The sequence below is a fragment of the Tympanuchus pallidicinctus genome, unplaced genomic scaffold (genome assembly GCF_026119805.1).
Source record: "Tympanuchus pallidicinctus isolate F22 unplaced genomic scaffold, pur_lepc_1.0 scaffold30, whole genome shotgun sequence".
Lineage (NCBI taxonomy): Eukaryota > Metazoa > Chordata > Aves > Galliformes > Phasianidae > Tympanuchus > Tympanuchus pallidicinctus.
In genome coordinates, this window is record NW_026294748.1 from 4,912,429 (window position 1) to 4,940,362 (window position 27,934).

General features: G+C 45.8%; 1 protein-coding gene across 1 annotated transcript; it reads right to left on the reverse strand.

Moving 5' to 3' along the window:
* Positions 1–26,722, reverse strand: BARX2 (BARX homeobox 2). The gene is made up of 4 exons (XM_052697139.1): positions 26,185–26,722; positions 3,868–4,162; positions 1,016–1,100; positions 1–288 (listed from the first exon to the last, which is right to left on the reverse strand). Exons 1-4 carry the CDS (start codon positions 26,354–26,356, stop codon positions 37–39), a joined length of 804 nt encoding a protein of 267 aa, XP_052553099.1. The 5' UTR covers positions 26,357–26,722; the 3' UTR covers positions 1–36.
* Positions 26,723–27,934: the final 1,212 nt, after the last annotated feature.

Below are 27,934 nucleotides of genomic sequence, written 5' to 3' on the forward strand. Positions count from 1 at the left end.
TTTTTCTTTTTTTCCCTTTCCCTTCTCTTTTTCCCTTTAACTTAATGGCGTTGCCTCCTCTGAGGAGGGCTCTGGTATATGTTCTGGAGACTCTTCTGTCTCCAAAGAGACTTCTGGCTTCTCCTCTGTCACTTTAGGCTCCTCGGGCGCCTGAGATCCCTCCGCCTCCTGATTCTGAGCCTGGCTGTTCATTTTCTCTTCTGCTTCAATTTCCTCTGAGGTGGGAATGGAGTTTTTCTTTGGACGGCCTTTAGGCTTCGTTGGAGCTTCCTGCCCACCTTTCAACACCTGGAGCAAAGAGATTAACAGTCAGATCAACCTGAACTTCCCTGCTGTGAGGCTTCCTTTAGAGAGAGGATGAAATGCGACTTCAGATGTGACCTGTGGTCACCATTCAGCTTCAGAGAATTTCCCTGCATTCACAAAGTGAGTTCAATCATTTTCTCATATATCTAAAACTAAATGCAAAAAATACCAGCAAGGACACTCAGAATTTAGATGGAGCCATCTGAGCCAGTTTCTGCAGCAGCCCCAAAAGTGATCTGATCACGCAGTCCTCAACATTACATAAAGATTTTATGCACAATTCAGACCCTTTCATGAGCATTTGATCTATTTAAAGCCCAAGTAAGAACATTCAAACTTTAGCCAGGATTGCTTCTGACTGTCTGTTCTCTTGCCAATTCCATTTTGGCTTCTAAATTAGCATTTAATATTATTATGCCAAAAATGCAGAGGTACATAGTTTGGTTCTTCCCTCTGTTCTAAGTTCTTTCATCCCTCAGCTCCACATTCTTCCTACTGCTTGTTGTACCTCCAGCCTACCGCTTATGCTCCAACGTGAGCTTTTTAAAGATAAAAAAACATTTCTAAGAAAATTGTAGGCAAATTCGGCAAGAAGAAGACAAGATTTAGTATAAACAGACACAAATCACTGACGCTACACTCAGCTTTGGAATCCATTCTTTCAAAAGCAGTTTGTAAGGACTGAGAGAAATGGTACCAAACCCTTTACCATTTTCTTCCACTTCATCCTGCGGTTCTGGTACCACGTCTTCACCTGGAGCTGGGTCAGCCCCAGCGACTGCGCCAAGTCGAGCCTGGAAGAGAAGACAGACACTGCAAGGAGCTGCCAGAGGATGAGAAGCACCCAGATGCCAAGGGCAGCCAACCACACAGCAGCAGGACTGCCAGAAAGGATTGCTTTGCTTCTCCCAGGGTGTAAAGATAGTCGCTGTTATGGAAGAAGAAAGAATGGTCAACGTGTTGGTGGACAAATGGCCAACTGTAAAAGTTCTGAAGACTTGCCTGCTCTTTCTCAAACACAGGACAGCTGTATGCTGACTGCTGATGCTCCACGTTTGTGCATGAGGCAGGGAGCTGCTGCTACACAGCATTCCTGAAAAATAGGCCCATGGTGTCTGAAGCAACCACGCAAGAAGCAAGACACCTGGCATCAGTCTGCCTGTGAAAGCGTTGCTTTTTGTATCATATTTCATCTTCACTACCTACATAATGAGGATAATGATACTTTTTCATTTCTCAAAGAGCAGTAGTACATCTAAATCTATTAATTTCTTATGCATTGTGCTATTATAGGCAATTTAAGCTTATAAACGAATTTATTATTTGCGTGTTTAGCTTAAGGGTACGTGTGGCAGACAGCCCATAATCCTGATTCATCCTCCGCATTTCTCCAACCTGTGCAAGTTCATCTGAAACCATTCATTATTTCTATATTAAAACTCAGGATATGAAGCAAATGCAGCTCAGGCTAGCTCTTTATCCTTCCCCACAGGTGATGGTACCATGCATCTGGCAGTGTTGTAATGGAGTTGCACAACAGGCAGAGTTGGAAATCCTCAGCAACGCCAGGCAAGTGCCCCACAGAGTCACGCAAACCCCACAGGTGGGACAGCCCAAACCCAGAGCCACATTCCGAGGTGTTCTGGACTGTATGAGCTTTCTGACAGATATTTCCCTATTTCTGCACGGGAGAAAGCACACTTGTCAAGGCCAAGTTGTTCATAATGGCATTTCTGTTTCAGCTGGGCTCCTCGGGCGGTCAGGCTCACTCGTGTATTTACAAACACCTACGCACCCCACACCAGCTCTGTGCTCACATACACACTCCTAGCTTCATGCTTTTCCCCACTTGAGATTCCCTGCTGCCTACACTTCTATATAATGTCTGTGTGATATCCCATTGACTTAAAAATATTACCAGTTTGAGAATGTGGCAGAGGCATCGCACTGCTCTCCTTTACTGCTAACAAACCAGGTGCTCCATTTGCCCTCTAACCAGCACAATCTTGTGTCTAGGCCAAAAGCTGCAGGACTGAACACAGATCACAATTCATTGCTTCACGATCACGTTTCCAGCCATGAGTTCAGAGAGAGAAACACTGCTTGGCTAGCTTGCCATAATGCATGTTATCACACTCTGATTACCTGCAGCCAGTTGCCATCTCTTGCCACACACATTACTGTAGTCAGCATTGCCTGGAAACCCAAGGAAACAAACAGGGGAAGTGGTGCAGGGACAGGAATCGCTCACCAGGCTCTAACACAGACAAAGCCAAGGAACAGTCATACTATTAAATTAATTTACCAGCCCTGAGTGCTTCATCAATGGTGTCAACAATCTGCTTATGTGACGCTGGGAGGAGTCACTAAAGGAGCACTAGGATCTAAAGCTGTGTGAGACATTCAGACTTGCTCATGAGATTCGGTCTAGCTGTGATCCTTTGGTGTGGTGACAGGCAGTACAAGTGGAGTGTGCTGACTTCAAAACCGTTTTAATATTGGGATTCTGCCACCCGTGGAGTTCAAGGTCTGGTGAACCTTTCAAACCCTCCCTAGGTTTACAAACTGAATAGGAATCGGACAAGGCTTTTTCCTGTAATTTAGATTTGCAGGGTAGCATTCAAAGCCTTTAAAACAAACAAAACCTCTCCTTATTTTAGTTTGTCTATTTGCTACCAAGCAGTCCCTGAGAATTCAAGATGGAGCAAGGCAGATTTCACACCTATGCATCCCAGGCTCTCTCCCTGATGGACAGACCACTAACTGCTCACTGAATTGCTAGCCATGTTTGCCAGATGAGAGCTAGTTCAGCAGCAAGCTGAAGCTACAGCCAACTTCCCAGGTGCCACAGAGACAGAGCCATCCACCTCAGCATCTCAGCAGGAAACCAGGCTGCATCTTTTCGCAAGGGTCTGGAGCAAGAACAGAAAAGAAGAAAGAGCCTTTGCTCAGCTTCTTGCACATCTCTGAGCCTGGATGCCTGCTAGCAGGCACATCTATCACCATGTGACATTTCCATTGATACAGCCTATTCGTGTCATCTTTGATCTCAAGAGAAGTTAGCCTTGAAATTTAATCAGGTCATCTGCCCGTGTCCTCGGCCAACAGCAGAGGCATCGCCGTGGAGTTAGAAAGCAGCACTCTGCAGCCAGGGAGCACTCAGTATGGGGACAGCTGAGCAGGCTTGCTTCAACCCTTTTGCTCCCTGTCCTTCTCCTAGTTTAGGAAACAGTATTTTCCTGCTCCTTTCTAAGCAATATTTATTGCCTGCAGATAGTTTCAGCCATGTCTGGCTGTTCCTAGGTTGAGGATGGACAGAAGGGAGCTACAGATGTGCACAAGGTGTGATCTGTCTTTCAGGTCAGTGGCTGCCAGCAATAATCCCAGAATGTAGAAAAGGGAACAGTGAGCATCTGAATGGACTGCTCAGATAAAGCAGTAAACCAGATGAAGACAAGTGCATTCTGCACAGCTAAAGGACCGCAGTTGGTGGTAGGAACTGGAGAGCCTGACCTGTGATGGGCTGCTTGGATTTCCCTCCCCAGCCCTGCGCACTCCTACCTGTCAGGTGTAGACAAATACTTCTGCTTCTGGAATTTCTTCTCCAAGCCCATCAGCTGGAGCTCTGTGAAGATGGTCCGACTCCGGCGTGGCTTTTTTAACCGAGGTGTGGGCTGCTCTGCCTCAGACTCGCTGCTGCCGTGGGTCTCACTGGCTGGCGTCTCTGAGCTTGCAGCCACTGAGGTCTGGGCTGGCAGCACATGGGAGCTGGTGGCAGCTGGAACGAGGTGAGGGACCACAGAGGGCTGCCTGGTGATAACGGAGATGAGAGGATATGCCCTCAGAGAAGGGGACCCTGGCAGGGAAGAAAGCAGACAAAGGTCAGTTCAGTGGAAATACGGATGGTAAATGGGAGCTGTAGAGAGATTTCTCTTCCAAATTGTGTTTCTTCACTACCTCTTAATTCTACATCTTAGACCAACTGGCTGAAACCAGCCCTAAAAGCAAACCAGCACTTCTGCCCCAACACTTCGGTTGGGGATGGCAAATTTAAACATCCCCAGACGCTGCAGGAGTTTCTGATTCCCTTCAAACCTTACAACTATAGACAGGTTTCTGCTCAGCCCTGGGAAAGTAAAGATCCCTTTTAGGTCTCTGGGGCCACGCATGGGAAATGTACACTCATTCAAAGATGGCCATTGCATACAATTCTGCAAACAACCTCCAGAATCTTGGACAAGCCCACTTTCTCACTCTGTACCTCAGTTTTCCTCATTTGCAAAATGGAAACAATCCTCCTTACCTGCCCTCGCTGGTGGTAAAACATGGATTAAAGCTCAATGTACATAAAGTATTCCGAGATCTTTAAGATAAATGGTACTGTGGAAAGGAACATATTACACCAGCAGGCCTGATTATGAAACTCTTAGCATGAATCACCACTAATGAACATAATAATCTATAGGTCTCAATGAGTCTATTTTAGCAAATAACTCTTCACCAGCAGGAGAAAGGTGTTGCCAGCCTGGCCTGCTGCTGATCCATATTCCCCAGCATGAACAGTTGTGGGATCACAACTCAGGTCCCAGGTAAAATGCCATGCAGGGGTAGATCAGAGCCATGTGTCTTGTTGGCTGGCACTTCTCCTCACATCTGCTTCACTCACATCCAAAATCCAGCCACTTGCAAAGCAAGCTTGGAAAACTTTGCCATTACACCAGCAAAGTAGGAACAGTTTGAGCCTTGCTTTTCTCTTCCACATCTTTGCAACAAAAAAAAAAAAAAAAAAAAAGAAAAAAAAAATATTTCCACTTCCATTAAATTTAAATTATTTCACCATTTCACTTAAACCATCCAGAAAATACCCGAGGGATGAGACCAGAATTGCTAAGCTAACAACTGCTTATGGAAAGTGTATCTGCATTTTCTTTCTGTGGGTTTCTTTCAACCAATGCCTGTGCAGTTCCACTATCACCAAGCAGCTTGGCAAACATTCTGCCTTGATTTACCACTGCAACGGCAGCTCTAAGAGCATAAATCAGGGTTGAGAAAGCCTCCCGTGCCTCGCAGTACCAGATCTGCCCTCAATGGTATTTCTGCACCCATCAACACAAGCCAGCTACAGACTTCCTCCCATTTTTCAGCTAAGGTGACCTAAAAGGGTCAACCTCAGCTACTGTTCCAGTTTAGGTGCTACAAAGGACTGGACTTAACCTTCTTGTGTCCCTTAGGGGTCAGGTGGTGCTGGTTCCAACCTTGGTTATTTTTGCAGGGCAAAGCAGTGCTAGCTATGAGAGAAGCAGATGACCCTGGGGTTGTTCAAGTGTTGAGCACCTGAAAGAGGGGATACTTTTTCCTAACTGCTCAGCAGTCAGCAACTGCGACCTGGCCAAATGCTCAGAAAAGCTCAGTGCATGCTTATTTTTGGTGCCCACGTCAGAACTCTTATTTACTTACAGCACTTCTGAAACTGCTCTTCTACTTCTGGACAAGTGATGGTTTGCAACTGCTAAGCTGCTGCGAGCTCCAAGTGGTAAACAGATTGGTGAGGCTGCTGACACCAAGAGCTTTCTGTCTATTTATCACGTATGATCATAAGAGAAGCGTTTGCTTATGGCTCGACCCCAACAGTCATGAGAGTGCTTTTAGAAATGATTGTAAATAATGGAAGCATCAGCTGAAGTGCAGTCCGGCCATGTAGAAGGCTTCTCAGCTTGCTGTCCTTGGCGTGATAAGGGCACAGGATGGGTAGGACAGAGCAAGGACAGCACTAGGAGAAAAACCTGGGGTTCAAGGCTTTCTGTGGAGAAAGCTGGAGGTCAGAAAGGGGCAATGTTTTAGCAGCCTCCTCTCCCTGCAGTGAGGACAAAAAGCAGGAATAGCTCATCTCTGCATTGCTTCTGATCACAAAGAAAATGAGCAAGTTCAGCCTTGTTCTGGATATAAGTTATTCCAGAGTTCAAAGGTGGCTGATGTTAAGCCAGTCCATTGGGTCAAGGTACACTATTAATATGGCTTAAACAATCCTTACAGTTCTTACTCTGATAAAGCTTGGGCTTCCAAACACAACAAAATCTGAGGCTAGATCTCCATTTCACATCCCCCAGAGTTCAATGGTATTTCTGGACTGCCACAGTGTTGTAATAATTTCCTAATCTTCAGCAAATTAAATGCTGGCAAGCAGCTCTCGTCTGCTCAGCACTGTCGTGACATGCTCTATCTTCCACAATGGGAAGGAGCAGAGATGGAGCATCTTCCTTTTCAGACCTGCCCTGCAGTTTCAGCTGAATGCATACTTTCCATTATCATTTAACAAACACCTTTTCCACTTCTGACCCACTATCCTTTTGTACTTGAAACCCAAACAGCAGCCCACATGAGCCATGAAATGAGGAATTTGTTCTCTACCCAAGCAGCACAGCAAGTGTTCTGATGTTCCCAGCTGAGATACGAGAAGGCAGCACAATGGTGAAGCTGCCACAGTTTTAGGATTCAGGAGGTCATGAAGAGGACGACCTCTTAAAATGTGGTTTTGTACAAGAAAGTCCTAAGTTCCAGCTCCTCTGCTGGGATGCTTTGATTAAACTTGTGGCCACTAGACATGATGCAAAAGGGACACTGCCACTGAGCTGTATCACATAGCAAACTTTTTAACTGAATATAAATACTTCGAACAAAACATTTTCCCTTCTTTTGTCCCTTCCCCCTCCTCCCTGGCTTACTTTCAACCCCATCAGACAGAGACTAGAGGGAAGAGAAAAGGGAAAGCACTAATTAATTGCACTGTTTGACTGCCGGCAATGGCAGAACAGTTTTCCTCCCAGGCAAACTCAGCTAATTCTGTTTTGGAAAGAAAGAAAAAGGAAGGGAAGATTTATGGATCAGCTCCTCTTGGCAGGTCAGCCCTGCTCGGAGGCAGAATGAAATCTCACTCCGAATGGGCTGCAGTGAAAGGTAAATAAAAAGAAAATGAACTTACGACTTAGGAAAGTCTATAAATCTGCCTTCTTCTGAGTGTCAAAACAAAAGGCTACCAAGGAGGAATCGGGTTTGTTCAGAAAGTTCCCTTTTGCTGGAGGGCTGGGCAGCCCATTGGAAGGAAGAAGCAAGCCCTGATCAAAGCAATGGAGGCAAAAGAAGCAGAGTAGTAGAATAAGTTCAATCATTACACGCTCACTGTTCTGCTTTTAACATTCTCCTTAAGCTCTGCATTGTGAATATTAACTGCAAGAAAGCAGAATGCATCAGGTTCTTCCTGAGATCAACGCTGTGGTTCACCAAGCTCCATGCAAGCCCCTGGGAAGTAAAGACAAATGAAAAGAGAAGTGAAGAAGAGAAAAACACCTCCTCACTGGTGTGCCATCATTGACTGATGCTCAAATCTGAAGTTCAGATGTGACCTGGGTGGTGTTCATGCCATGCAGTTTGGTGCTGTGCACAGATCCCTTGGCTGTTTCTAGGATGGGAAGCAGAGCCATGATGAGACTGCACCTGAGCTAATTACGGCCTGAAAAGAGGTGGGCTAATTAAACTGAGCATACGGCATCAACAGCTTGACAGATTCCAAGACCTGAGTTGGTGTTTTTGTGTGGTGTGGCCTTTAAAACATTGCCACAGATGGTCTTCCAGAGATGCTACCCCCACTTGTATGCTCTCCTGAAGGGCACTTCTGGGACATTCTGAAAACTTCCAAAAACAGCTCCAAAGCTCAGCTGAAGTGCATAGAGCCAACATTTCCATGGGAATGGTGTCACAGAGGCTGCAGGGAAAGCTAAGTGCAGCACTGGAGCACAAAGACTGGTGGTGTTCCAAAAGAGTGTTCAGCAAAGTTCCCTGGAGGAAAGAATCAGAGGCTGCAGGCACAGCTCACCCTATATTCTATTTCCAGTCCCATTCAATAAATCTTATTAACCTGACCAGGACCACAAGTCTTGCCAAAGTTAAATGCAACTCAGTTGCAGCTACACAGCAGGAAGGCTGTGGGAAACCCAATGGCTTCCCTCCCTGAGGGAGAAATGCAGACCAACTGATACCCATGGCAAAACAGCCATCAGCTTCCATGGAGCCAGAGCTTCACCTGCATGAGTCCACAGGAGGAAAACAAGCAAAAATTAGTGCAGCTAATTCTAGTGAAGCAAAAAATGATCCTTTATAGGGTTCTCAAGTTAAAGAACGATTCTGTAAGAACCGAAACCTTCCGTGATGAGCTAAGACAAGATGAAAGCTCACTCAGGCATTTATTTTGCCTTCCCTGACACATTAGCTAAAGTCAGTTCCCTGTTCAACCACATTTTTGAGGGGTTGTGTTTTCATCTAAGTGTGTTGCAAACAAAAACCCTGATGTCTGTGAACGTCACCCATTGTAATACTAAATAAAACATGCTGTAGCTGGAAAGGGCTTTTCCCCAAGGCACCTCTCACTACGGAGGTGCCCAGCAGAGAGCAGAGGTGGACAAATCTGCAGCTGTGCTTCCCCAGCTGTGGGCACTTGGGTCTGTGGTTGAATTCAGTCCTTTAGTTCCAAAACCACAAGGGAAATTATCTGAGCAGTTGGAGCTGTGAGATCCAGGTTTCCGTTTCATACCTGTCTCCATTAGCAATTTATCAACACAATGTTTCATTATAACTTTTACATAATAACAGTAATTAATAAGTTTGAGTGTGTCTGAGGTATGCATGCCAGAGGCCTTCACAAAACAAACAAACAAACAAACAAACAAACAAACCAGAAAGATAATTAATCTTTACTTAATAACCACATTTGATATTTGTATTGTGCTTTTGTACAACTTTATGGCACCTTGCATACAGAAAATAATTGCTCATAAGGACATGATGAGCCCAAGAGCTTCTCTAAGTGAGGACTCATCCCACTGCCTGCTGTAAGGATCAGGACCCCATCAGATCCACACTGAAGAGGAAAATTTGTAAATAAAAGAGAATTATTATTATTATTATTATTATTATTTTTCAAGTGAAACATTTAAAGAATCTCTTTGGCCAGTGCTCAAGAAATCCTCTGTAGCAAATGTAAAATCACTCTGGCATAATTGGTGGAGGATGAATCAGAAAAACAAGCAGCACTTTTCTATTTTGAATTATCCTGCCTCACGCACTCCCAGGGCAGCCTGCCTTTTGGAATGAATTCTCCTTGACTCATATTCACCTCTTCAGGAAACCAGGCATGGCTCAGAGAGGTCCCGCTCTTTGTCTGAGGCTGCAGGAAAGTGTGTGCGATTCCACACCTTTAGCAGATGACCCTTGAAGTCCTACCGTGCAGGAAAGAGGTTGCTCTGAACACAAGCAGATCAATCCTCCCACTCCTTTTAAAATGGATGGGCCCAAGGCCATCATAACTGGAAACTGCTCCAAGCAATGGGTGGGTTTGGATGGGAATCTCCATTCCAGACCCTTTCTGTTGGGACTCTGAGGGAGTTTTAAGACCAGGCCACATTAGTTCCAGGGAAATAAACACAAGCGCATCTCTATAAACCACAGAGCTCAGATGATGCAGGAGAGTTACTGGGATACAAGCCACCAGCTCATTTACCACATCTGCATCGAGGGACACTTTGGCTCCATTAAGCCAACATCAATTTGAAGCTCTTACTTTTGAACTAAGTCATGTCAAACACTTCAGCCAAGTGTTTCCTCCATTACAAATGATAAGACTGAACTCCAGAGCTCATCACTCACTGGACCTGAATTTAGAAAGTAACGTAGCCAAAAGATTACAGAATCAAATAGCGAGGAGAAATGGATTTACAGGCAGTCTCTGGTCTCAGGGATGGAGGAGAGGCACTGCACCAAGGTGACCCAGCTCTCTGGGTGTCCGAATTGGAGCTGCAATGTATTTGTCTTTAATGATGGCAGCCAGATGACCAGACAGCTCAGGACATTGGGGAGAACTGCAGGAGGCCAAATCCCAAACTCGGTACAGATGGTGTCACCGGTCAAAGACAACGCTTGGATTTAAGTCTAGAAACATAATCAGAGTGAGAGGGCAGTTTAATGGAAGGGTAAGCCATGTTCTGCTCCTTATCCCCAAGTATCTCTTGCTGGATGCTGTCCAAGATATTAGTCTGGAAAGATTTTGGTCTGACACGTTATGACCATTCTTACGTTCTTACACGTTTGATAAATAAATCTGCCTCCTCTCAGGATTTCAGTTTCTGTCCAAGTTTAAATGCATAATGCCACGCGTGCATAAATCATTCAGTCCTTTACTTCCTGCTCTGTTAATTATTATCACAACATCCATAAGCAAACACTAGCCTTGGACAGCAGACTAGCCCTGCACACAAAAGCACTCTTCAGATTTCTCAAGCCCACCCTTGTGCGAGCTCCAGCAGAAACCTTGCCATAAACATCACCACCTCTTCCTGCTCTGAGCCTTGAAAACATTCTGGTGAGTGACACGTGGGAAGGGAGAGAGTTCAATGGCTTCTAAACACCAAACTGCTTACATTTTGCACACTTGATCTTTTGGAAGATGCATTACTCTTCTTCAGGAGAACAGTAGATCAGTCTTTCAAAAGCAGACTCCTTCCTCTATTCCTCCACACCAAAGTGAAAGGAGGACTTCAGCAAGTACCACTGCTAACCTGAAAGGCACCTGTCACACTGTGGCAGAGCCTTTGCCTCTTAGAATCTTGGCTTATCTCAAGGGTCACTATTAATAATCTTGCTCCCATCAGGACACATTTAGCAGAGAGGCTGGTCTCACTGGAGCTGTGTGTATGATTCTTTGATCTTCCATCTGCCCTCACGGAGAGAAAGCTCATCTCTGTTTCCTCTACACACAAAAATAAACCCTGTGGACGATTTGGCTGAACAGCTGCACTAACAATGCAGTTTAGATAGACTGGAAAGATACATGAGCAAGCTGCATTCAACCTGTCTATCCTTTGTGTCTGCCACTTCAGCAATTTCACCCCACGCTGGTAGCTAGTTGAAAGGAGAAACACTGATGGAATAAAGCTGAACATAATGTCCACCCAGTATTATTCCAAGACCTTGGAATAAGGATTTCATCCAATTGTGATTTTTTGGGTTGAAGAAGCTGACAAAGGCTTTGCCACAGCTTTGCTGCGTGGCATTGCTTATTTTATTCCCTCCAGTTCAAACATCAGCATACCCAGGTCGCCCCATGGACAGAACCTTACCCAGATAGAATGAATCAAGGAGAGCTCAGCTTTCACTTTTTGGATGGGGGAAAAGTATGGCTGCACATCCAGCTCCCAAAGCAGCTCCCTCAACTTCTGTAGGACTGTCTACATTATACTGAAGTCACTGCAAGAACTTTCAGATGTATGGCTTATTCAGCACCTCTGCCTGCAGCTGGGACAGTCCAAAATGGACTCAGGACATTCTCAGTGGTTATCCCTGGTTTCCAGGCAGCCTGATACTGTACTCAATTCAACATCTGGACTTAATCAGCCTGCTCTGTGGTCCAGGAGTCAGTGAGGACAAGGAAAACTGCATTCACTGCTACAGACATCATGGAAAGACAATGTCAGGCTGCAGCATTACACATGTATTTTCACCTTGAAGTACAGCCTGTGGATAAAAGCATGGGGAGAGCCAGGGAGGCAGCCACGGAGTTGGTCTGGAGAGGGGAAACAGGGGCTAAACAGTAAGTCTGCACCAGACCCACAGCTCAGACATAGGAATAGCTCCCAATGCAATACTAGATTGAGGTAGAGTTGTTAAGACTCAGCCCATTCACTTCAGTTTTTTTTTGTTTTCCTTCTAGCTGAAGCACAAACAGGTTTACCTCCTATTTCCATTCATCTCATCTCAAAAAAGCAAGCAACAAAATGTCTCGAGGATGGGCAGCCTCAAAATGGATGCACCCAGAGTAAGTAGTTCCATGAGAAAAATGTTGGCCTTGGAGTTGCAAAGCACTTGGGCTGCATGCAACCGTTTACATGTCAGAAAAGTGATGACAAAGTCTCCTCTCATGTACCAGGCAGCCTATGCACAGCACTGTTAGATGGATGAGCCAGAAATTCCAGTTGGTGAGCTCCCAAAAGTTCTGGTCTCCAGCGAACACGCTCCCTCACTCATGCCAGACACCATTGTGCTGGGTTTTTTTTCTGTTCTGATAGGAAGTCAGCCAAGGAGACACTGTTTTATATCTCCAGACAGATATAGATTAGACTTAGGGTGGAGATTGGCCCGAATTAATCATAGGAGTTCAAATTAGGTTTCTACCGGTTGCTCCAATTCTGCTAGCTTTAATGCTATTACAGACAGAAAGCTCAGAACATCCATTTCAGACACCTCCAATCCAGAACTACAGACACACCCCCAGACCAGAGATGTGCATAGGAGACCCTCCCTCACCCTCAGCTTGGAGGGATTTGAGTCCAAGCTCCAGTTATCGCCCATCTCTGGTTTTCATCAGCACATCTGTTTACCTCTGATTTTCCTATGGAATGCAGCATTGCCGTGTTCCACAGCCTGTGATAACCTCATTTAAATACCAATCAGAGAAGTCAATACACAAAGACAATGCAGTGCTTTCTTCCCTCCACACATGTGGGCGGACGATCCGCGCCAGTGTTAGCATCAGCTCCAGGATAATGGGAGATTGTCTCACTCCCACCGTCTCTACTTAATCTCACTTGACTCATCCAGAACCAGAAGAATCAAAGTTTGATCGCTGAGATACAGATGAAGGGGAAAAGGACTCTGGCATAGCATTCCCAGCCCTGGCACAGCTTTGATGCTCCATCTCCAGCAGATCCCCAGCTCTCACTGGACTTCTGTTTTTTTCCCCACATGCAAAACGAGGATGATAACATCTACCACACAAAGCTGTTGTATGGTCTGGAAAGCACTCAAACGGAAGCCACAAAGGGGAGGCAGAGGTGTTATTATCTCACACCTAGCTAAACCTATTTCCCATTAATAGATTGCATGAGCACTCTTTTGTGTCATACCATTACGAAACTCCTTAATGTGCCATTAATATATATGTTAATAGCGAAGCAATGCGTGTATCCTGTTGTTGTGCAAGCTGCAGTGTTTCCATGGGAACTCCTCCAATAACAGACGTATACAAAGCACCATTTTTTAAAATCAAATTCATATTTTTTACATTTTAAAGATCTAAGACTTCTAAGAATATCAGGAAAGATATTCAAGCAAAGCTCTGGCTGCCAATACAGAGACAGACAAAGAAAAGAGGTCTGAGGGGAATATCTCTGGTGGTTCTCAAACACCAGCATTGCCAGATTCCTTTATGCGGCACTGCTGGGGTGAAACACCACAGATTTATTATTCCCATGCTCTTTCTGCATACAGCATAAGAGACTTTACATTGTCAGTGTTCTCACTAAGCTATGAGTCAGTAAAACAAAGCGAGACTGACTTTAAGACCCTTCTAAATTCATAAAGCCTCAGTCTGACAACGCATCCCTACCCCATTCCAGCCTTCAGGAAACAAAAAAATCTCTGCTGAAAATAAAAAGTCCTGCATTAAAACCACGCTCCGCTTGCACATCCGCCTCGTGCCTCTTCCACGCATCACAGGGAGGAGGAAGGAAAAGCACATCTTATCGTTTATTTTTAACTCCGTGGGGGTCACTTCCCATTGAGTTGTTGAGAAGAAAACATACTCCCACCAACGCGTTAACATCTCATTTCCAGCACTGCTTTGGTAAAGAGACCAAATAAAAAATAATGGCTTTTACAATAAGGCATATCATCCGTCGTCAGCATGTAAAACGCAGTCATTAATCACAGAAGCAACCTACTTATTATAGGTATTCAAGTACTGGCAATACAAATGCTTATAAAACAGGGGCTCCTTTCATAATTCCCTGCCCTTGCCTCTCAATAGTTTAGAGGATTAACCCTTTTACAACAAGGGATGGGCAAACTGGTTTTGCCTAATTCCAAACCAACGTGATGTCATGGGTTCAAAAGTTCGACCTGAACTCAAACATCGGATGAGGTTTGTGCAGAGGGGAGCCAGAAAGAATGAGTTTGAGGAGAGAAAAAGGAATAGAATGAAAGAGTATACCTGAAAACACTGCATGACATGGACAGAACGAAAAAAGATGTGTAAGGGAAGGTGAAAGGATAGATACAGATTGCTAATGAATGACTGAAATCCCTACAAAGTAATACAAGCAATTTTGACTTAACATCTAAATACGATTTGTATGGAAGCCTCTTCCATCCTGTAGACTTCTCTCTGAAAGGGAAAGTAATAGAGATTTTCTGTGCATGCTTAGTTAAGCCTCACGGAGAGCACAGTTAAGTGCACACAAGTCAATGTTGCAATCCCCACTGGCTATATATTACTTTGGACTTCCCCTGCATTTCTTAGCAAAAGATTTTACAACACTTTGCAAGTGTGTAACAAGCCACTGTTTCCATGTAACTAACGGGAAAGATAGGTATTTAGCCTCGAATGGTGAGCATGGGATGGAGCTGGGTGAAGGCAGCCGAGCCATGGAGCAAAATCCTTGGCTGCCCCACGGCTTTGCAAAACCCAGCTCCATTCAGGTGTCCCTGCTCACAGACGTGTCCCGAGCTGCCGGATAAATGAATGCTCAGCAGAAAACGGTCACACATTTGCAGTCTGATGCAATTCCTTTTCTTTTCCTACACGCCCAAACCTTCTCCTGACTTCAAGCAGTAAATAACATGTGGGGACAGTGGGGAAATCAGGAGGCACTGAGAAAGGCAACGTTTGGACATTAGAGTTTGAAATGTGTAAGCCTCAGTGTTTACTGATCACTGTAAAAAGTGAGACATCTGAACGAAGGAGGGAACCTCACGAAGCTTTGAATTTCCTCTCCAGTTTAACCAAAGTAATTACTTTTCACACACTTAAGTTTTGTCAACAGCCAGGCAATCGTTTCCAATGCTGGCAGCAACTACAGGAGGGAAAAGACTCATTGCTGGCTTTGGGGAAAACAAACATTTTGGGACTAAAAGAATTAAAGGAATACATTTTAAGCCACGTTAAGGCCAGGTGCTGGGAACAGTTTCCTCTGGATGTTTTTGGTGTTTTTTATTTCCAATTAATTAACTAAGCAGCAACAAGCAGCAGCAGCTATTCCATTACAGTTTCCCTATTGGTAGGAATTATTCAGAGGATACCTTGTCAGGACGACTGGTTTCAGAGCAATTGAGTTACATCCTGCTAAATCGTCAGCAAACATTGCAGAGCTACTCAGAAACTCGGCAGCAGCTCTGCTTGTTAAGAAATATCAGAGTTTTCTCAAGATAATTCCTCTCCAGGAAATGTTTTTCTTCAACCAAAGCCTCTGTCAATGCACTGCGATGAATGGCAGTGCTTTTGGTGTCCTGTAATTTCATACAGTGGAGCACCGCTTCTATTTTGCAGGTACATCCTCAGAGGCAGAGTAATGCAATCAGCAGATAAAAGCATCACTTTTTCCTTTTCTTTTCTGCAGAAGATGAGGTTAAGATCACAGCTGAGTTAATATGAGTCAAATGCATTGTGCCTAAGCTGTCCTGAGCAGCTGATATCTGTGAATACATCAGGTAATGCTCAGTTTCCAAATTGCTGTCAACTGATTTTAATGCATTTTTACAAGTTGTGACATGTCTCATTGTGCTGATGTTAAAAAGGGAGAAAATAAGGCACGGATCACCAGGCAGTGACAAAGTCAGAACGAGAATCGTTGCCTTCTCCCCCAGACACCACAAAGCCACAGGGATTTGACTGCAGCTCTCAAGTGTTCTGCACTGCTTTTGTAGCTGAGTCTTCATTTACTTGTGGGAAAGAAAACAGGCACTATTTTTTCCTTAAATGAAGCACGTGCCATAAAATCCCTGCATTCTTGGCAGTTTTATTCCATTTTTTCTCATACTAACACTATTGAAACGATCTGTTTCATGGCTGTGAGCTCTTTGGAAAGTGCAAATGGGAGCAATTAATTGATCTCGCTATTAACAGAAAAGCCTGGAAGACAAAAGAGGATATAAAAAAAGGTGAAAACATGAAAAAGTGCAACAGCACACACACAAAAAAAGTTATTTAATTTGTTAAATAGGATTTGCCAAAGCGAAAACAAAGCCCACGTAGGCAGCTAACCAGATCTGGAGGCATTCATGCAGCCTGTGCTGGCCATGCATGCAACCACACGCATCTCTTTCATTTCTATCACTTGCTGCAGTGGAAAAAGTTTTGCTACAAAACCCAACCCAAGCGCCGAGATAAGATTCAGGTGATCCTGAACAAAACAGGATCCGTTCCCTTGGCATCATCCGCTCGTGTCTTCAGATGTGTTTCTGGGAAGGGAAAGGCTGGAGAAGGCTTGGGAGGAGGCAGAAGGACACGCAGAAGCTCTGGCTCGTGGCTGCACTTCCCTGCCCCACACCAGAAAAAGCCATGGGGCTGCACAGTGCAGGTGGGTGGGAAATCCCACCCTGCTGATCCCACCCGGACACCCTGAGGTCTCCCATGATCTTTGCTGGGCATCGGGTCCATGGCAGCCCCATGCTTACCTGGGCGATGGATAATGGTGGAGCCATCCCACACCCACGTCCCATTTTCTGTCCTTTCGTTGCACCCAGCGTTTCCATCCACCAAAGACTTTCACAGAGCCACAGCAATGCTCCTTATTTAAACAAGGATCAGGCTCTGTCTTTCATTTTAAACACAGCTGTGCAACGAAGGCAGAAAACAGAACAGACCAACTCCAACTCCTGCAAAGCCCTTTCAGCGCCTGGCGCTGACTGGGAGATCATTTGCTGTGGGGACAGATTTAGTTCCCTGAGACAGCCAGCAATGACCCCACCTTGCAGCTATTCCCTGCTGGACACACAGTTTGCAACGTCCAAAGCTTGTGAGAAACCTCCAGAGATGGCACTTAGCTGCCACTGAGCTGCCCTAATGGGGGGAAAGGCCTCGTTGGGCTGGAAGGGAGCTGAGGGGAAATACGAGGACAGAATGAGAAGGGTCAGTCCTAAAGGATCAATGCCAAATTCATAAGAAATACAGTAATTCTCTTAGCACAAGCTTGTGAGCCACAAGTTAAAATATCTCTCTCATTTCCTGCAAACAACACCGTATGTTGTTCAACTTGAATGTATTTATAAATCTGTCTTTTTATTTATATTCATTTTTAAAATAAGATTTTGGATGCTTTGCTTCGTTTTGCTGAGACAGAGATGAATCTCCATAACAATTTCAGTTTGGAGATTGGATCGTGCACGCATTTCAGCAGCTTAAGAGCTGATACGTGCACAAAGAAGCTCTCCAAACTCAATTAGGAATAAAAAGCACCACAATCTTTACTATTTCTTTTCTATCATCTTTGCTGTCTCTTCTCACATAAGTCTCCAAAGGGCAGAAATATATTTGCAGAACCAACTGCAGTGACTTCTCTCATAGCAGTCAAAAAAAAAGGGTTTCTTCAGAGCTGTACAAATAAAGAGCGATCGCTGTGGGGTTGCATTAAAACAAAACCATTCACGAAATTTAAGCGTTAAACTACTTTGTTATAATGTGCTTTTAAATGTTTACAGTTCAGGCATAATTGAATTTGACTCACTTGGGCCCCGATCCAACGACGATTTAATTGACATCAGTGGGAGTTGGATTGGGCTCGAAGTCATTTTAACTAAAATAACCCATCAATTGTTCCTCACCCACTTCATCAAACTCCTTCTCATCATTTATGATTGCTCTGTAATTTATTGCAACGAGGTTAAACCAACCCGACCAACTTCTGGCAAGCTTTCCTGTCCCTCAGAGGAGGATCTCAGTAACATCGAGCAAACTAGAAACAATTTGCTTATGGGAAGCACATGGAAGGGCTGGTCCAAACTGCCCAGCATTGTCCTCTGCTGTTACAGAAACCCTCCAACATCAGCTCCCCCACTATTTAGTCACCAAAGGAACAAAATGAACTGTTGGCATAGCTGTCAAGAAAAGGTTTTGAGCAAAACAGACAGGAGGGTGAAACCAAATATATGCACCAACTCATGCAAACATTTCGTAGCCAAAAAAGCAACAAAAAGAAAACATTTGCTTCAGACTTCTCACCATTGTGTTGCATCAACATTACTCACTTTCTATTTTGGGAGAATTTTTCATATTTCTCCTCTTTCAGCCACAGGAATAAAAGCAAGTCAGAGCACCAGGCCTTCTTATGCACGCACAACGCAATGATGTGCTGGTGATGCGCTCTGTGTGCAAGAGCTTCCCACAAGAAAGCACCACCACTGCTCATTTGGCTTCAGATTAATCTGTCACAGAACACCCTGTTTGGGTAACCACAAACACACCGCATGCATTTCTGCCTTGTAAAAGAGGAGATGTTTTTATTAAGGCTTTGACCTTTGGGTGCTTACACAACAGCGCGCTGGTTTGCCATGTAGGTGTGCAGGCACCTGTGCCCTCTAAGTGACAGAGCCCTGCTCTTGTTCTAGAAGCGTCTATGAAAGCCTCATTCAGACAAAATCCAACTTCCACGGGTGAAATCCCAGTTAAAAAAAAACAGAGGCAATCAGCAAGAATTAACCAATAATTATCGTGTAGCTTTTAAGATGGTTAGGAAAAATATCCAAAGGCAAATGGGGAGCAAATGCTTAAAGATGAGTTGCGTTTAAAAAAATGCACAGAATAAGAGGCAGGGTTATAGGAGTTACAGGGCACACACACACTCTTCTAATTCCAATCCTTCCTGCAGAAATCAGCCAAGCAACCACATGAACAGCAAGTTTCAGAACTTATAAAGCGAGACCTGAACGTACAAATCCAAACCTGAGGGTCACGGTGAGGCTGCTGCTTGAATTTCACAGAACAAATTAGCATACGCGTTTGCAAGTTTCCTATCATCACATTTTTAATGGGGATTTCAGTCCTGCTTTACATAAAGTCCTGGGAAGCTGTTTGTCCTTCCTTCAGAAAAAGCCATCCCTGCTTACGGAGCGACGCGCATCAACGCCGCGGCCGTGACAACTGCAGCTGGAGGAGGTTTGAACACCAGTCCACGTTGGGGAGATTGGAGGGGGTATTTTGGGAGAACCCACCCTTCTCCCCAACCTTTTAGTTACTTAAGTGGGTCCCAGCCCTGATCTGAGCACTTGTGTGAAATATCTACAAGCGGTAACGCAGCGCTCTTCTGAACTGCCCTGTGGCCAAGAGAAATGAGAGAGAAGAAGCCAGGAATCACTCAAAACATGAAGTTATGTCAAAGGAAGATGGAAAATACTGAGTGTTTACTGTGTTAGCCAGCTCCTAACACCAAACCTATATATATTTTTACAGACGTCACTAGAAAATGGCTTTGGGAATTGCACATCACTCAGCAAGGGCTAGAGGCTTCTCTGCTGGATTCTCCCAGTGTGCTTGAAAAGGAGCAATAACAGATAACCATGGCAGAGGAACGCAGTTCCAGATATCCCCTGGATGGTAATATTTGCACTGACCTCACAATTCATTGCTCAAACCCTCACATTTATCTCACCCATGTGAAGGGTGCTGGAAGCAATCAGGTGCAACATTGCATGAGAGCTCTTCACAACACAACACGACACAGCACAACAGAACACAGCACAGCATGAGAGCAATGCAAACGGGACATGGTCCTCTATGAAACAGTGTGGGTGGACTTTGCTGAGCTCAACTGCAGGAGCCCTCGCTCTGTATCTCACAGTGCTGAGCAAAGGTGCCTATCAGCTCCCATCAGCTCGCTCTTCTGACCCAGCTCTCCTAGGGATGTGCTCTTCACCTGCACAAGTACACCTGAGACCACAGCCCTGCTCCTGAGCTCCTGAGGAATGGTTATATCCAAGCAAATGAACCTCATGCTTATGCGTTCAGCCTGCTGCAGTCCAGCTGCTGCAGTGCTTACAGAGCAGGCTGAAAATGTTCAGTCCTCCCTTCCTCTCACCAGAAGTTAAAAAAAAAAAGGGAGAAAATGAAAGAAAATCTTGCAATACAGAAAGCAATTCATTGCTTTGCCAAATATCTCGTATCAAAAAAAAAGGAAGGCATTAGAAAGTTTCACGTCAGCCTTCAGGAAGAATGCTTTCAATATTTTTTTCCTGTCCCCGATCTGTTTCACCCCCTCCCCATTTTTTAACTTGCCAAAATAAATTCTACAACATTTTGTTTAACTTTGACCTGAAAAAAGCAACTTACAGTTACTTCTGTCCACATCCCTTCTTCTGCCTTAATGCAATTATCAGCCCAGGTGAACAGAAGGGAAAAAAGGCTCCTGAGCTCCTGCCCTGCTGCCCAGCACGCGGTGAGATGGCTCAATACAACCTCACCTGTTTTATCCACAATTTCCCCAAGAAAGATTCCACCTTTTCTCATGCCCATTGGGTACCGAAAGCAGCAGTGCTGGTGGGACTTTTATCCCACAATCTGAGTCTTAATTTCCCACATTTAACACCAGCAATTTGAAGCAGAGTTGCAGGAATAATAAACCATGGCAATGCTGGAGCCGCAGCCCTGTGCTGGGCAGGGCTGCAGTCAGAGCTCAGCAAGAACAGCAGAGCTTAACCCAGAACAGCAAAAGGATGGACCTGAACTGCTCCCAGTGTGACTGTGAGGCTTCAGAAAATAAAGTGCAGGGATTGGTTTTCCCAGAGAAGTCCCACATTCATTAATGCCATCAGAGCTCCTCCGCAGTGCTGATTTGTGCTCAACCACAGCCGCAGCACAGCTGCCTTTCTGCCGGCTTTCCTGCAGCCACCGCGCTGCGATTTGCTCTTTTGTTCCATGTCGGTTTGCCTGTGGTTGATTCCTTTTATCCGTGATTAACAGCACTGAGAGGCAGACAGCAGACAGCTCTGATGGCAGATTCTTAAATATCTCAGTGTCAGGGCCAGATTGCCGTGCTCGATCTGAGAGAGATCTGTTTTCAGATCCCGGCTCTGATCTGGCTTTGCTTCTGAAATGCCACCTCTAATGTTGGATAAAATCCGACCGAGAGGATTGACAGACTCATCTCCAAACACTCGGATATTATTAGGCAGCTCATATGCTGCTTTTTTATTATTATTTTTTTATTTTTTATTTTTTATTTTATTTCTGAGCAGTATTTTTTGCTAAAGTTGTCAGAAGACATTTTAAATAAATAAATAAATAAATAAGACAAACCCATTTTGGACATCCTGCAGAATGCTGGGCTCGTTAAAACAAAGTGCTGTGCCCAGGTTATGGCCAATACAGCCCGATCCTCTCCCCCATGCCTGCACCGTCGGCTGCTCCCTCCTGGAGGACAATCCCCCATAGGACTGAGGAGGACACTTAGTGCTGAGGTTACCAGCACTGACTTCAGGCCTTTGGGGAGCAGTGAGGCACTCCTGCACGCACAGACAGCAACGTCTGAGCTCTGCTGGGTTTGCAGCGCGCTGAGACATGGCGGAGGGCAGAGTCTACTAGGATTTGGATGCTGCAGTGCTCTGTGAATTACTTGGAATTATTGAGAGCACTCATCAGCTCACCTAATCCCAGATTAGAGGCAGCTACCGAAGCAACACTTGATACTTCTCAGTATTTTCTTTTTCATTTTGCTATTAAACTACAGAATTACACTGATCTTTGTAAGCTGAAACCAATAATGCAGAGAATTTTTTTCTTTTTTCTTTTTTCTTTTTTTCCCCCCCCTTCACATAAAACCCAGAAATAACTCCCACACCACCAGCACTGGAGCAGCACTGGATGCACACAGATGCTGGCAGCTCCGTGCTTTGGGTCAGCACAGCACCGTGTGCATCCCCACAGCAAAGCCTATGGGGACATGGATCTCCCTCACAGCCCAGCTCCTGCCATCACGGGCACAGAAACAGGATGTTCAGGTCAGCACGCAGGGCACACAGCACAATACAGAACCTATTCCAATGGTTGGGATCCAGATGGGATGCGGCAACCCAAAGTTTGGCTTTGCTCAGGTGTGAGCTGGCGTGGCATAAGGTTCACCACTGCTCTGCATTGCTGTAAATGATGAATCCAGCTGCTACGTTTCATGCAATGCACTCAGAGTGGCTGGCATCTCATTTTTCCCCGCACTGGGACGCATTCTGCACCGATCCCTTCTCCTTTCCCAGCTCTCCCCCAGGAGCTCCGTAACAATATCCGTTCAATCTGAAGAAAAAAAGGGTCAGCAAAGTATTTCACCAAGAGAAGCGGCTTCCACCCCAGCCCTACGCAACGTCTCAGAGCAAATCCAACCCTCGGCCATATCAAGGCCATGCTGAACAGAATTTCTCAGTGTTGTGAGGTCACTTGTACAGAAACTGAGCTGTTTTAGGAAGCAGTAAATCTGCTTTCCCACTATGAATTCCTCACCAGGTTGCCAAGACTGATCAGAAATCAGGAATGCCAAAGCTCGCGCTTTGCTGCTCCAGCAATGATTTCCCACCGTGTTCACTGTGCCACTTCATTTAGTCCAAAGCACTGAAAGAACTCAAATATGTCCATATAATGACAGCTCAAAAATCTTCGGGATCAGCAGTTCCCACTTTTACCCCAACATTAAAAAAAAAAAAAAGATATTAAAAAACAGAAGAACTGAAAAATAAAATTTCGAGTTTAGAGCAATTCTGTGTTACATCCATTAAAACCCTGAGCGTACAAACAGAAAACAAGGTCTTACTTTCCCCACTTCTTCCCCCCCCACACACAAAAAATACCCCAAATAATCATTTAAATGAAGTGACACACAGATACCTGCAAATTTGAGTTTCTTTCTGAGCCCCCCACAGAGCGCACACAGCTAATAATATACAATTAATAATTAACAACAAATCACATACAACAAATCACATACAACAGACCGCAGCAATAATACACAACCAATAATCGGCGCTGCCAGCTTTGCTCAAACAACCTGCAGTTTTGAAGCAAGCCCCCTTGAAAAGGACAGCGTGATTCTTTCCAAATCCAACACCTCAACTCACGTGGATGGTTTACGAAGGACGTTCTGAACCAGCACTGCTCACCATTAACAGATGATGCCCCGAATCGCCTGGGACAGCGGCAGCTCCCCCCACCCACCATGGACACCCTTCTATTTTTCAATGGATTTGAGTTATGTTTTCAGATACGGCACTTTTCCAGTTGGATCTTCCAACACCACGCACTGAAGAGCCCTTGGATTCTTTATCACATCGGCAGCCACAAATGAGGCAGCTGGATTTGAAACCTCACACTGAGCCGCGACTTAAAAATAGGGGGAACAAAGCAGAACGGGCACAGAGCCTCCTGAGAAATGTTTTAGGCACTCGAAGCCAAAAAATGATTTACATTAATAAAAAAAAAGATGATTTAAAAAGTGATTACTATGGAAGTCGGAGTTGGAGTTTCTCAGCCTCCAGAATTCAGGACAAGAAGCCCAGCGTGGCATGCATGGAGCCTGCGGCCATTACCTGCCCTGTTTATTCTGTGAAAAACCAATAAGTAATTAAATGTCATAAAAGAGAATGATGTTTTCACTGTCCAATTCATCAGTGAAAGAGATGTTAACCACCACTTGAAAATACTTCCCCTCAGAATACCTAATCACTTATTTATCAGCCCTGATGGCTGCGAACCTGGCCGTGTAGTTTGTAAGATTTGGTGTAAGTACAGCTTTTCTATTTCTGTGGCCCAGAAAATACCACAGTTACACCAAATTCAAGCTAAGTGCTGATCCCTTACAGGGGAAATCACATTTTTCTTTCCAAACTCTGGGTCTGCTGGGGGCTCACTTTGAGCTCCTCGCAATGGGAACCTTCCCAACGGGAGCAGCGAGCCTTCCATCAACCCTGAATCTCCTTCCAACTAAAATCTACACACACGTAAATATCTCAACTTCCATCACAGCCAAAACTGAAAGTATTTTCCATCTGCTCAGCGATTTTGTTCAGCTCTCTTCCCCTAACAGGAGATGTCATTAAACACGCGTGCTGAACATCTTACATCTTTCAGCTTCGAGGAAACTATAAAGCATATCAGAGGGCTCCAAATTCACCCAGGATGAAAGAGAAATTCACTCTTCAGCTCAAGAAAGTGCTGCAAAACTTTACTGAAATTATTTCAGGCCGCAGTGAAAATCTGTGCTCACTGCTTTCCTGCTCACCTCAATAAAGGAAGCACGGGCAGAAGTTCAGTGCCATCGTGCATTTCTTCAGGCTTTGGTCGCTTTGCAGTTTAGTTTTTCAAACAGATTTGTGGTGGGTATTTATCAGATGTAGTTGTTTCTGTGCTCTGCTCCATTTCTAAGACAATATCAGAAATCCCATTCGCTACCACTTGCTGTTCAGTAGCACCTACCCTCCTTGGGAGGCTCACCGTTTGGAAGCACGGACTTTCGCAGCCGCTCCTTGCACGGTTTTAATCCCACCACCAAATCTCTGCCCTGCAATTCCCAATCCCTGCAGCTCCATGAGGCCGAGCTGCAGACCAGCTGACATCACTGCTATGGGGCAGCCCAGAGCTGGGGCTGAAAACACGAACTTGAGGGCAAATTCATTAACAGTCCCAGGCACAAAGCGAAGCAAGGCTTTAACTGCAGAGCTCAGAACCCACAGCTGAATCATCTGAGAATTATTAATGACCATTTAATGAATAAATATTATTCTCTGGTATTTGCTATATCACAGAAACACATAATCATAAAGTTTATTCCCCCCCCCAGAGGGGTGCGTTAGAACAGCTGCTGGAAGCACCCACCCACTGCAAACCCCAATGATCTCTTTGGCTGAAGGGCACATTCACAGTGCAGCCTTTTTGGTCCTGACCTGGTCAGGCATGATTGTGGGTGAATACTCATGTTCCTTCTGGGTGCTAAGGGCTGCTTTCTTCTCTAAGGCTTTCCATACAGCAGAGGCAGAAGGAGGAGACAGGGATCTCCTCCCTGCAGATCTGTGCAGCCGCGCCATTGACCCCAGCAAAGGCAGAACTGGGCTTACCCCCCCATCTGAGCCCTCTGTGCCTCTTTTGGCCAAGCACAGGACTTTGCTGTCCATGCAGCAGCAAGGGATCAGCGCTCAAAACCTCCCTCGTTAACAACATCCTGATTAACAACCAGGTCTCCTCACAGGGCAGCATGGCGCGCTCGGTTCGGGGAGGCAATGCGTGCCGTTGCAACTCAATAGGAAGAAATAAATTTGGAACGAAGATGACACTACTCATGTAACTTCAGACCTCCCAATCAATTTGGGATCTTCAGTTAATTACATTTGCAAAATAAATATTGAGGTTGGAGAAAGACCAGGGGATTACTCTGCTGATCAAACTCTGTGTAACCCAACAGCAAGTTTTATATTGGCACATTAAGTGCTGGGACCTGGAGAGATCCCTCTTATTTAAATTCAACCAGCACTGAAGGAGGAAGGAAATAAAAGAGCCAAAGTAGGACTTGAATTTTTAAACACGCAAATGCAAAGTGCACTTTTTCAGCTCAAGGAAAAACAAAATTTTGGCCCTGATACGTTACCAAAAATTAAGCTTTTAAAGAATGTTCTTGAATAGTTACGGATTTTTTAATCACGTATTGCTAAGTCCCAGCTTCACCATCTGCTCCATTGGGTGCCACAAGGGTGGCACTACGGGAAGAATATAAGTGCAGAAACTACCTGCCTTGCCAGAAAATGGGCTCTTTTTGTTTAAAATTGGAACGCGTGACAGGGACGACATTTTTACTGCGCACGTGGATCTTTCAGAGCTCACGTCAGACCGATCCATTTGTGAAACACCTGCGGTCGAGACCCCATCCTGCTCACTGCCATGTACTAAAAATCAGCCGCCGCACAGCGAGGTCGGGACGCTCCCTCCGCATCCCCCCCTCACCGGGAGCCGCTCTCCCGATGGGATCGGCCCCGGGGGGCACTGTTTGGTCCCAGCGATGCTCAGCGATCCCCGTCCCAACCCTCCCCAGCCCTCCTTACCCGCGCAGGAGTGCAGCGGCTTGGGCCGGACCAGGAGGGACGGACAGACGGAATAGAGAGAAAGTTTCTCGAAGTAATCGCACGTCTCCTTGGAGAGGATTTCGTCGATCATGAAAGTCTTGTAGCGCCTCCTGCCTGCCTTGGCGAGCCGGGGCTGCGGCGGGCAGTGCATGGCCGGCCCCGGGGCCGCGGGGCTGCGCGGGGCTGCCAGGGCGGCGGGCGGCCGCTCATGGATGGGGCGCGGAGCCGCCCGAGCTCCTCCTGCGGGCGCTGCCCCCGCGCTCGGTCCGCGCTCCGCAGCGCTGAGCTATGCTGGGCTATGCTGGGCTATGCTGGGCTCGGCTCGGTTCGGCGGCGCTCCCTCGGCTCGCAGCGCCGCTACCCCGCTATATAACCGTGCCGATAAGCATCTCCCCGCGGCCTTTTTAGGACGCTCCGGCTGTCAATCAGGGCGCCCGCTGCTCCCCGCCGAGCACCATTGTTACCCTGCGCCCGGCTGGGAGGATCCCTGCGCTCCTCTCTCCTCCCTGCTCTCTATTTTAAGATACCGGGGTGTGTGCTTTTCTTTCTTTTTCCTTTTTTTTTTTTTTTTTTTTGGTGCAAAAACTGGAAGGCTTCCAGATTAGGGCTGGCTTTTCCTTCCCCCCCCTCCGCTTCTCTCCCCCCCCCACCTCCCCTTTTCCAAGCTTGCAATTAGCTCGAAGAAATTAAAAACTCAAACAGCGTGGGGAAGCTCAACCCTGGGGCCCCGGCCCTCAGCCCCGCGGTGCCGCTTTTCCCGAGTCTTGGGCGCCCAACTCAGCCCTCCCAGCTCAGCTCAGCTCCCCCCGGGCCGTACGGTGCAGGACGGAGCGGTGAGCTCCAACCCGCTGCTATGGGTTCTTCTATAGGCGGCCGTTCGGTGCGCTCCGTCCCGGCGCAGTTTCGCAGCCCCGGAGCTGATTTACGGGCAGATCTCCGCGGGATGAGCGCTGCCGCTGTCAGAAACCCCGTTTGTTTCTATGGAAGGAGAAAATCGCGTCCCACTCACGGGTAATTCCGGCAACTTTTCGTTGCTCTGTATTAATAAAAAAACACCCCAACCCTCACACATCTATCAGCCACCTCTCGTATCCTCTTTGCAAGCAGTGTTTCTTCAGCAAAATCACCTCTTGGCTTTCGGCTTTACAGATCTATCTGCAGCTTTGGAGAGCCCTAAAAGCAGCGCTGGGCACACACGATGAACCTCCACACTCCTCACTTCTCTTTTGGACTTTTGTCTTAAAAGCTCATTGCGTGGTTCTAAAAAGCTCAGCATAACGAGTTATCACACAGATAAAACAAAGCGTTTTGCTCGTTAAGCCATTGGAAAGGCTAAGATAAATCCTTTGGATATATATTTTTTTCTATTGATTTTGAGAAACGGAGGCACTCTCACCAAGAGGCATTTCAGCAGAACAAAAACAACCAGCACGGAGCTTGGAGTCATTTCCCCCGATGATAAACCCATCCCCAATTACTGCAACTCTTGCTTTAATTCCTTAGCAAACTACAAATATTTAAGGAGATTTGCGGAGTTCGTTGCGAGCGCGGCTTTACACACACACTCTTCACACACCAAACAGGCTTTGAGAACACTTTTTCTCCTTTTTACACAGTTCTTTTTGCAAGGAGACAAAGTAATTCCCGATGGCATTGACCTCAGCAATCACCACTTGTTGTATTGCGCAGAGCGTTTTCAAAGCGACGCTCGGCGCAAGCAGCCGAATTC

What these genes read in the sequence shown, in the direction of transcription:
- BARX2 (XM_052697139.1), bottom strand. Translation starts at nt 26,356, where the DNA reads ATGCACTGCCCGCCGCAGCCCCGGCTCGCCAAGGCAGGCAGGAGGCGC. An exon ending in TATTTGTCTACACCTGACAG is followed by an intron (nt 1,101 to 3,867) that starts GTAGGAGTGCGC and finishes CTTCTCTTCCAG; the next exon opens with GCTCGACTTGGCGCAGTCGC. An exon ending in GGATGAAGTGGAAGAAAATG is followed by an intron (nt 289 to 1,015) that starts GTAAAGGGTTTG and finishes TCTTTGCTCCAG; the next exon opens with GTGTTGAAAGGTGGGCAGGA.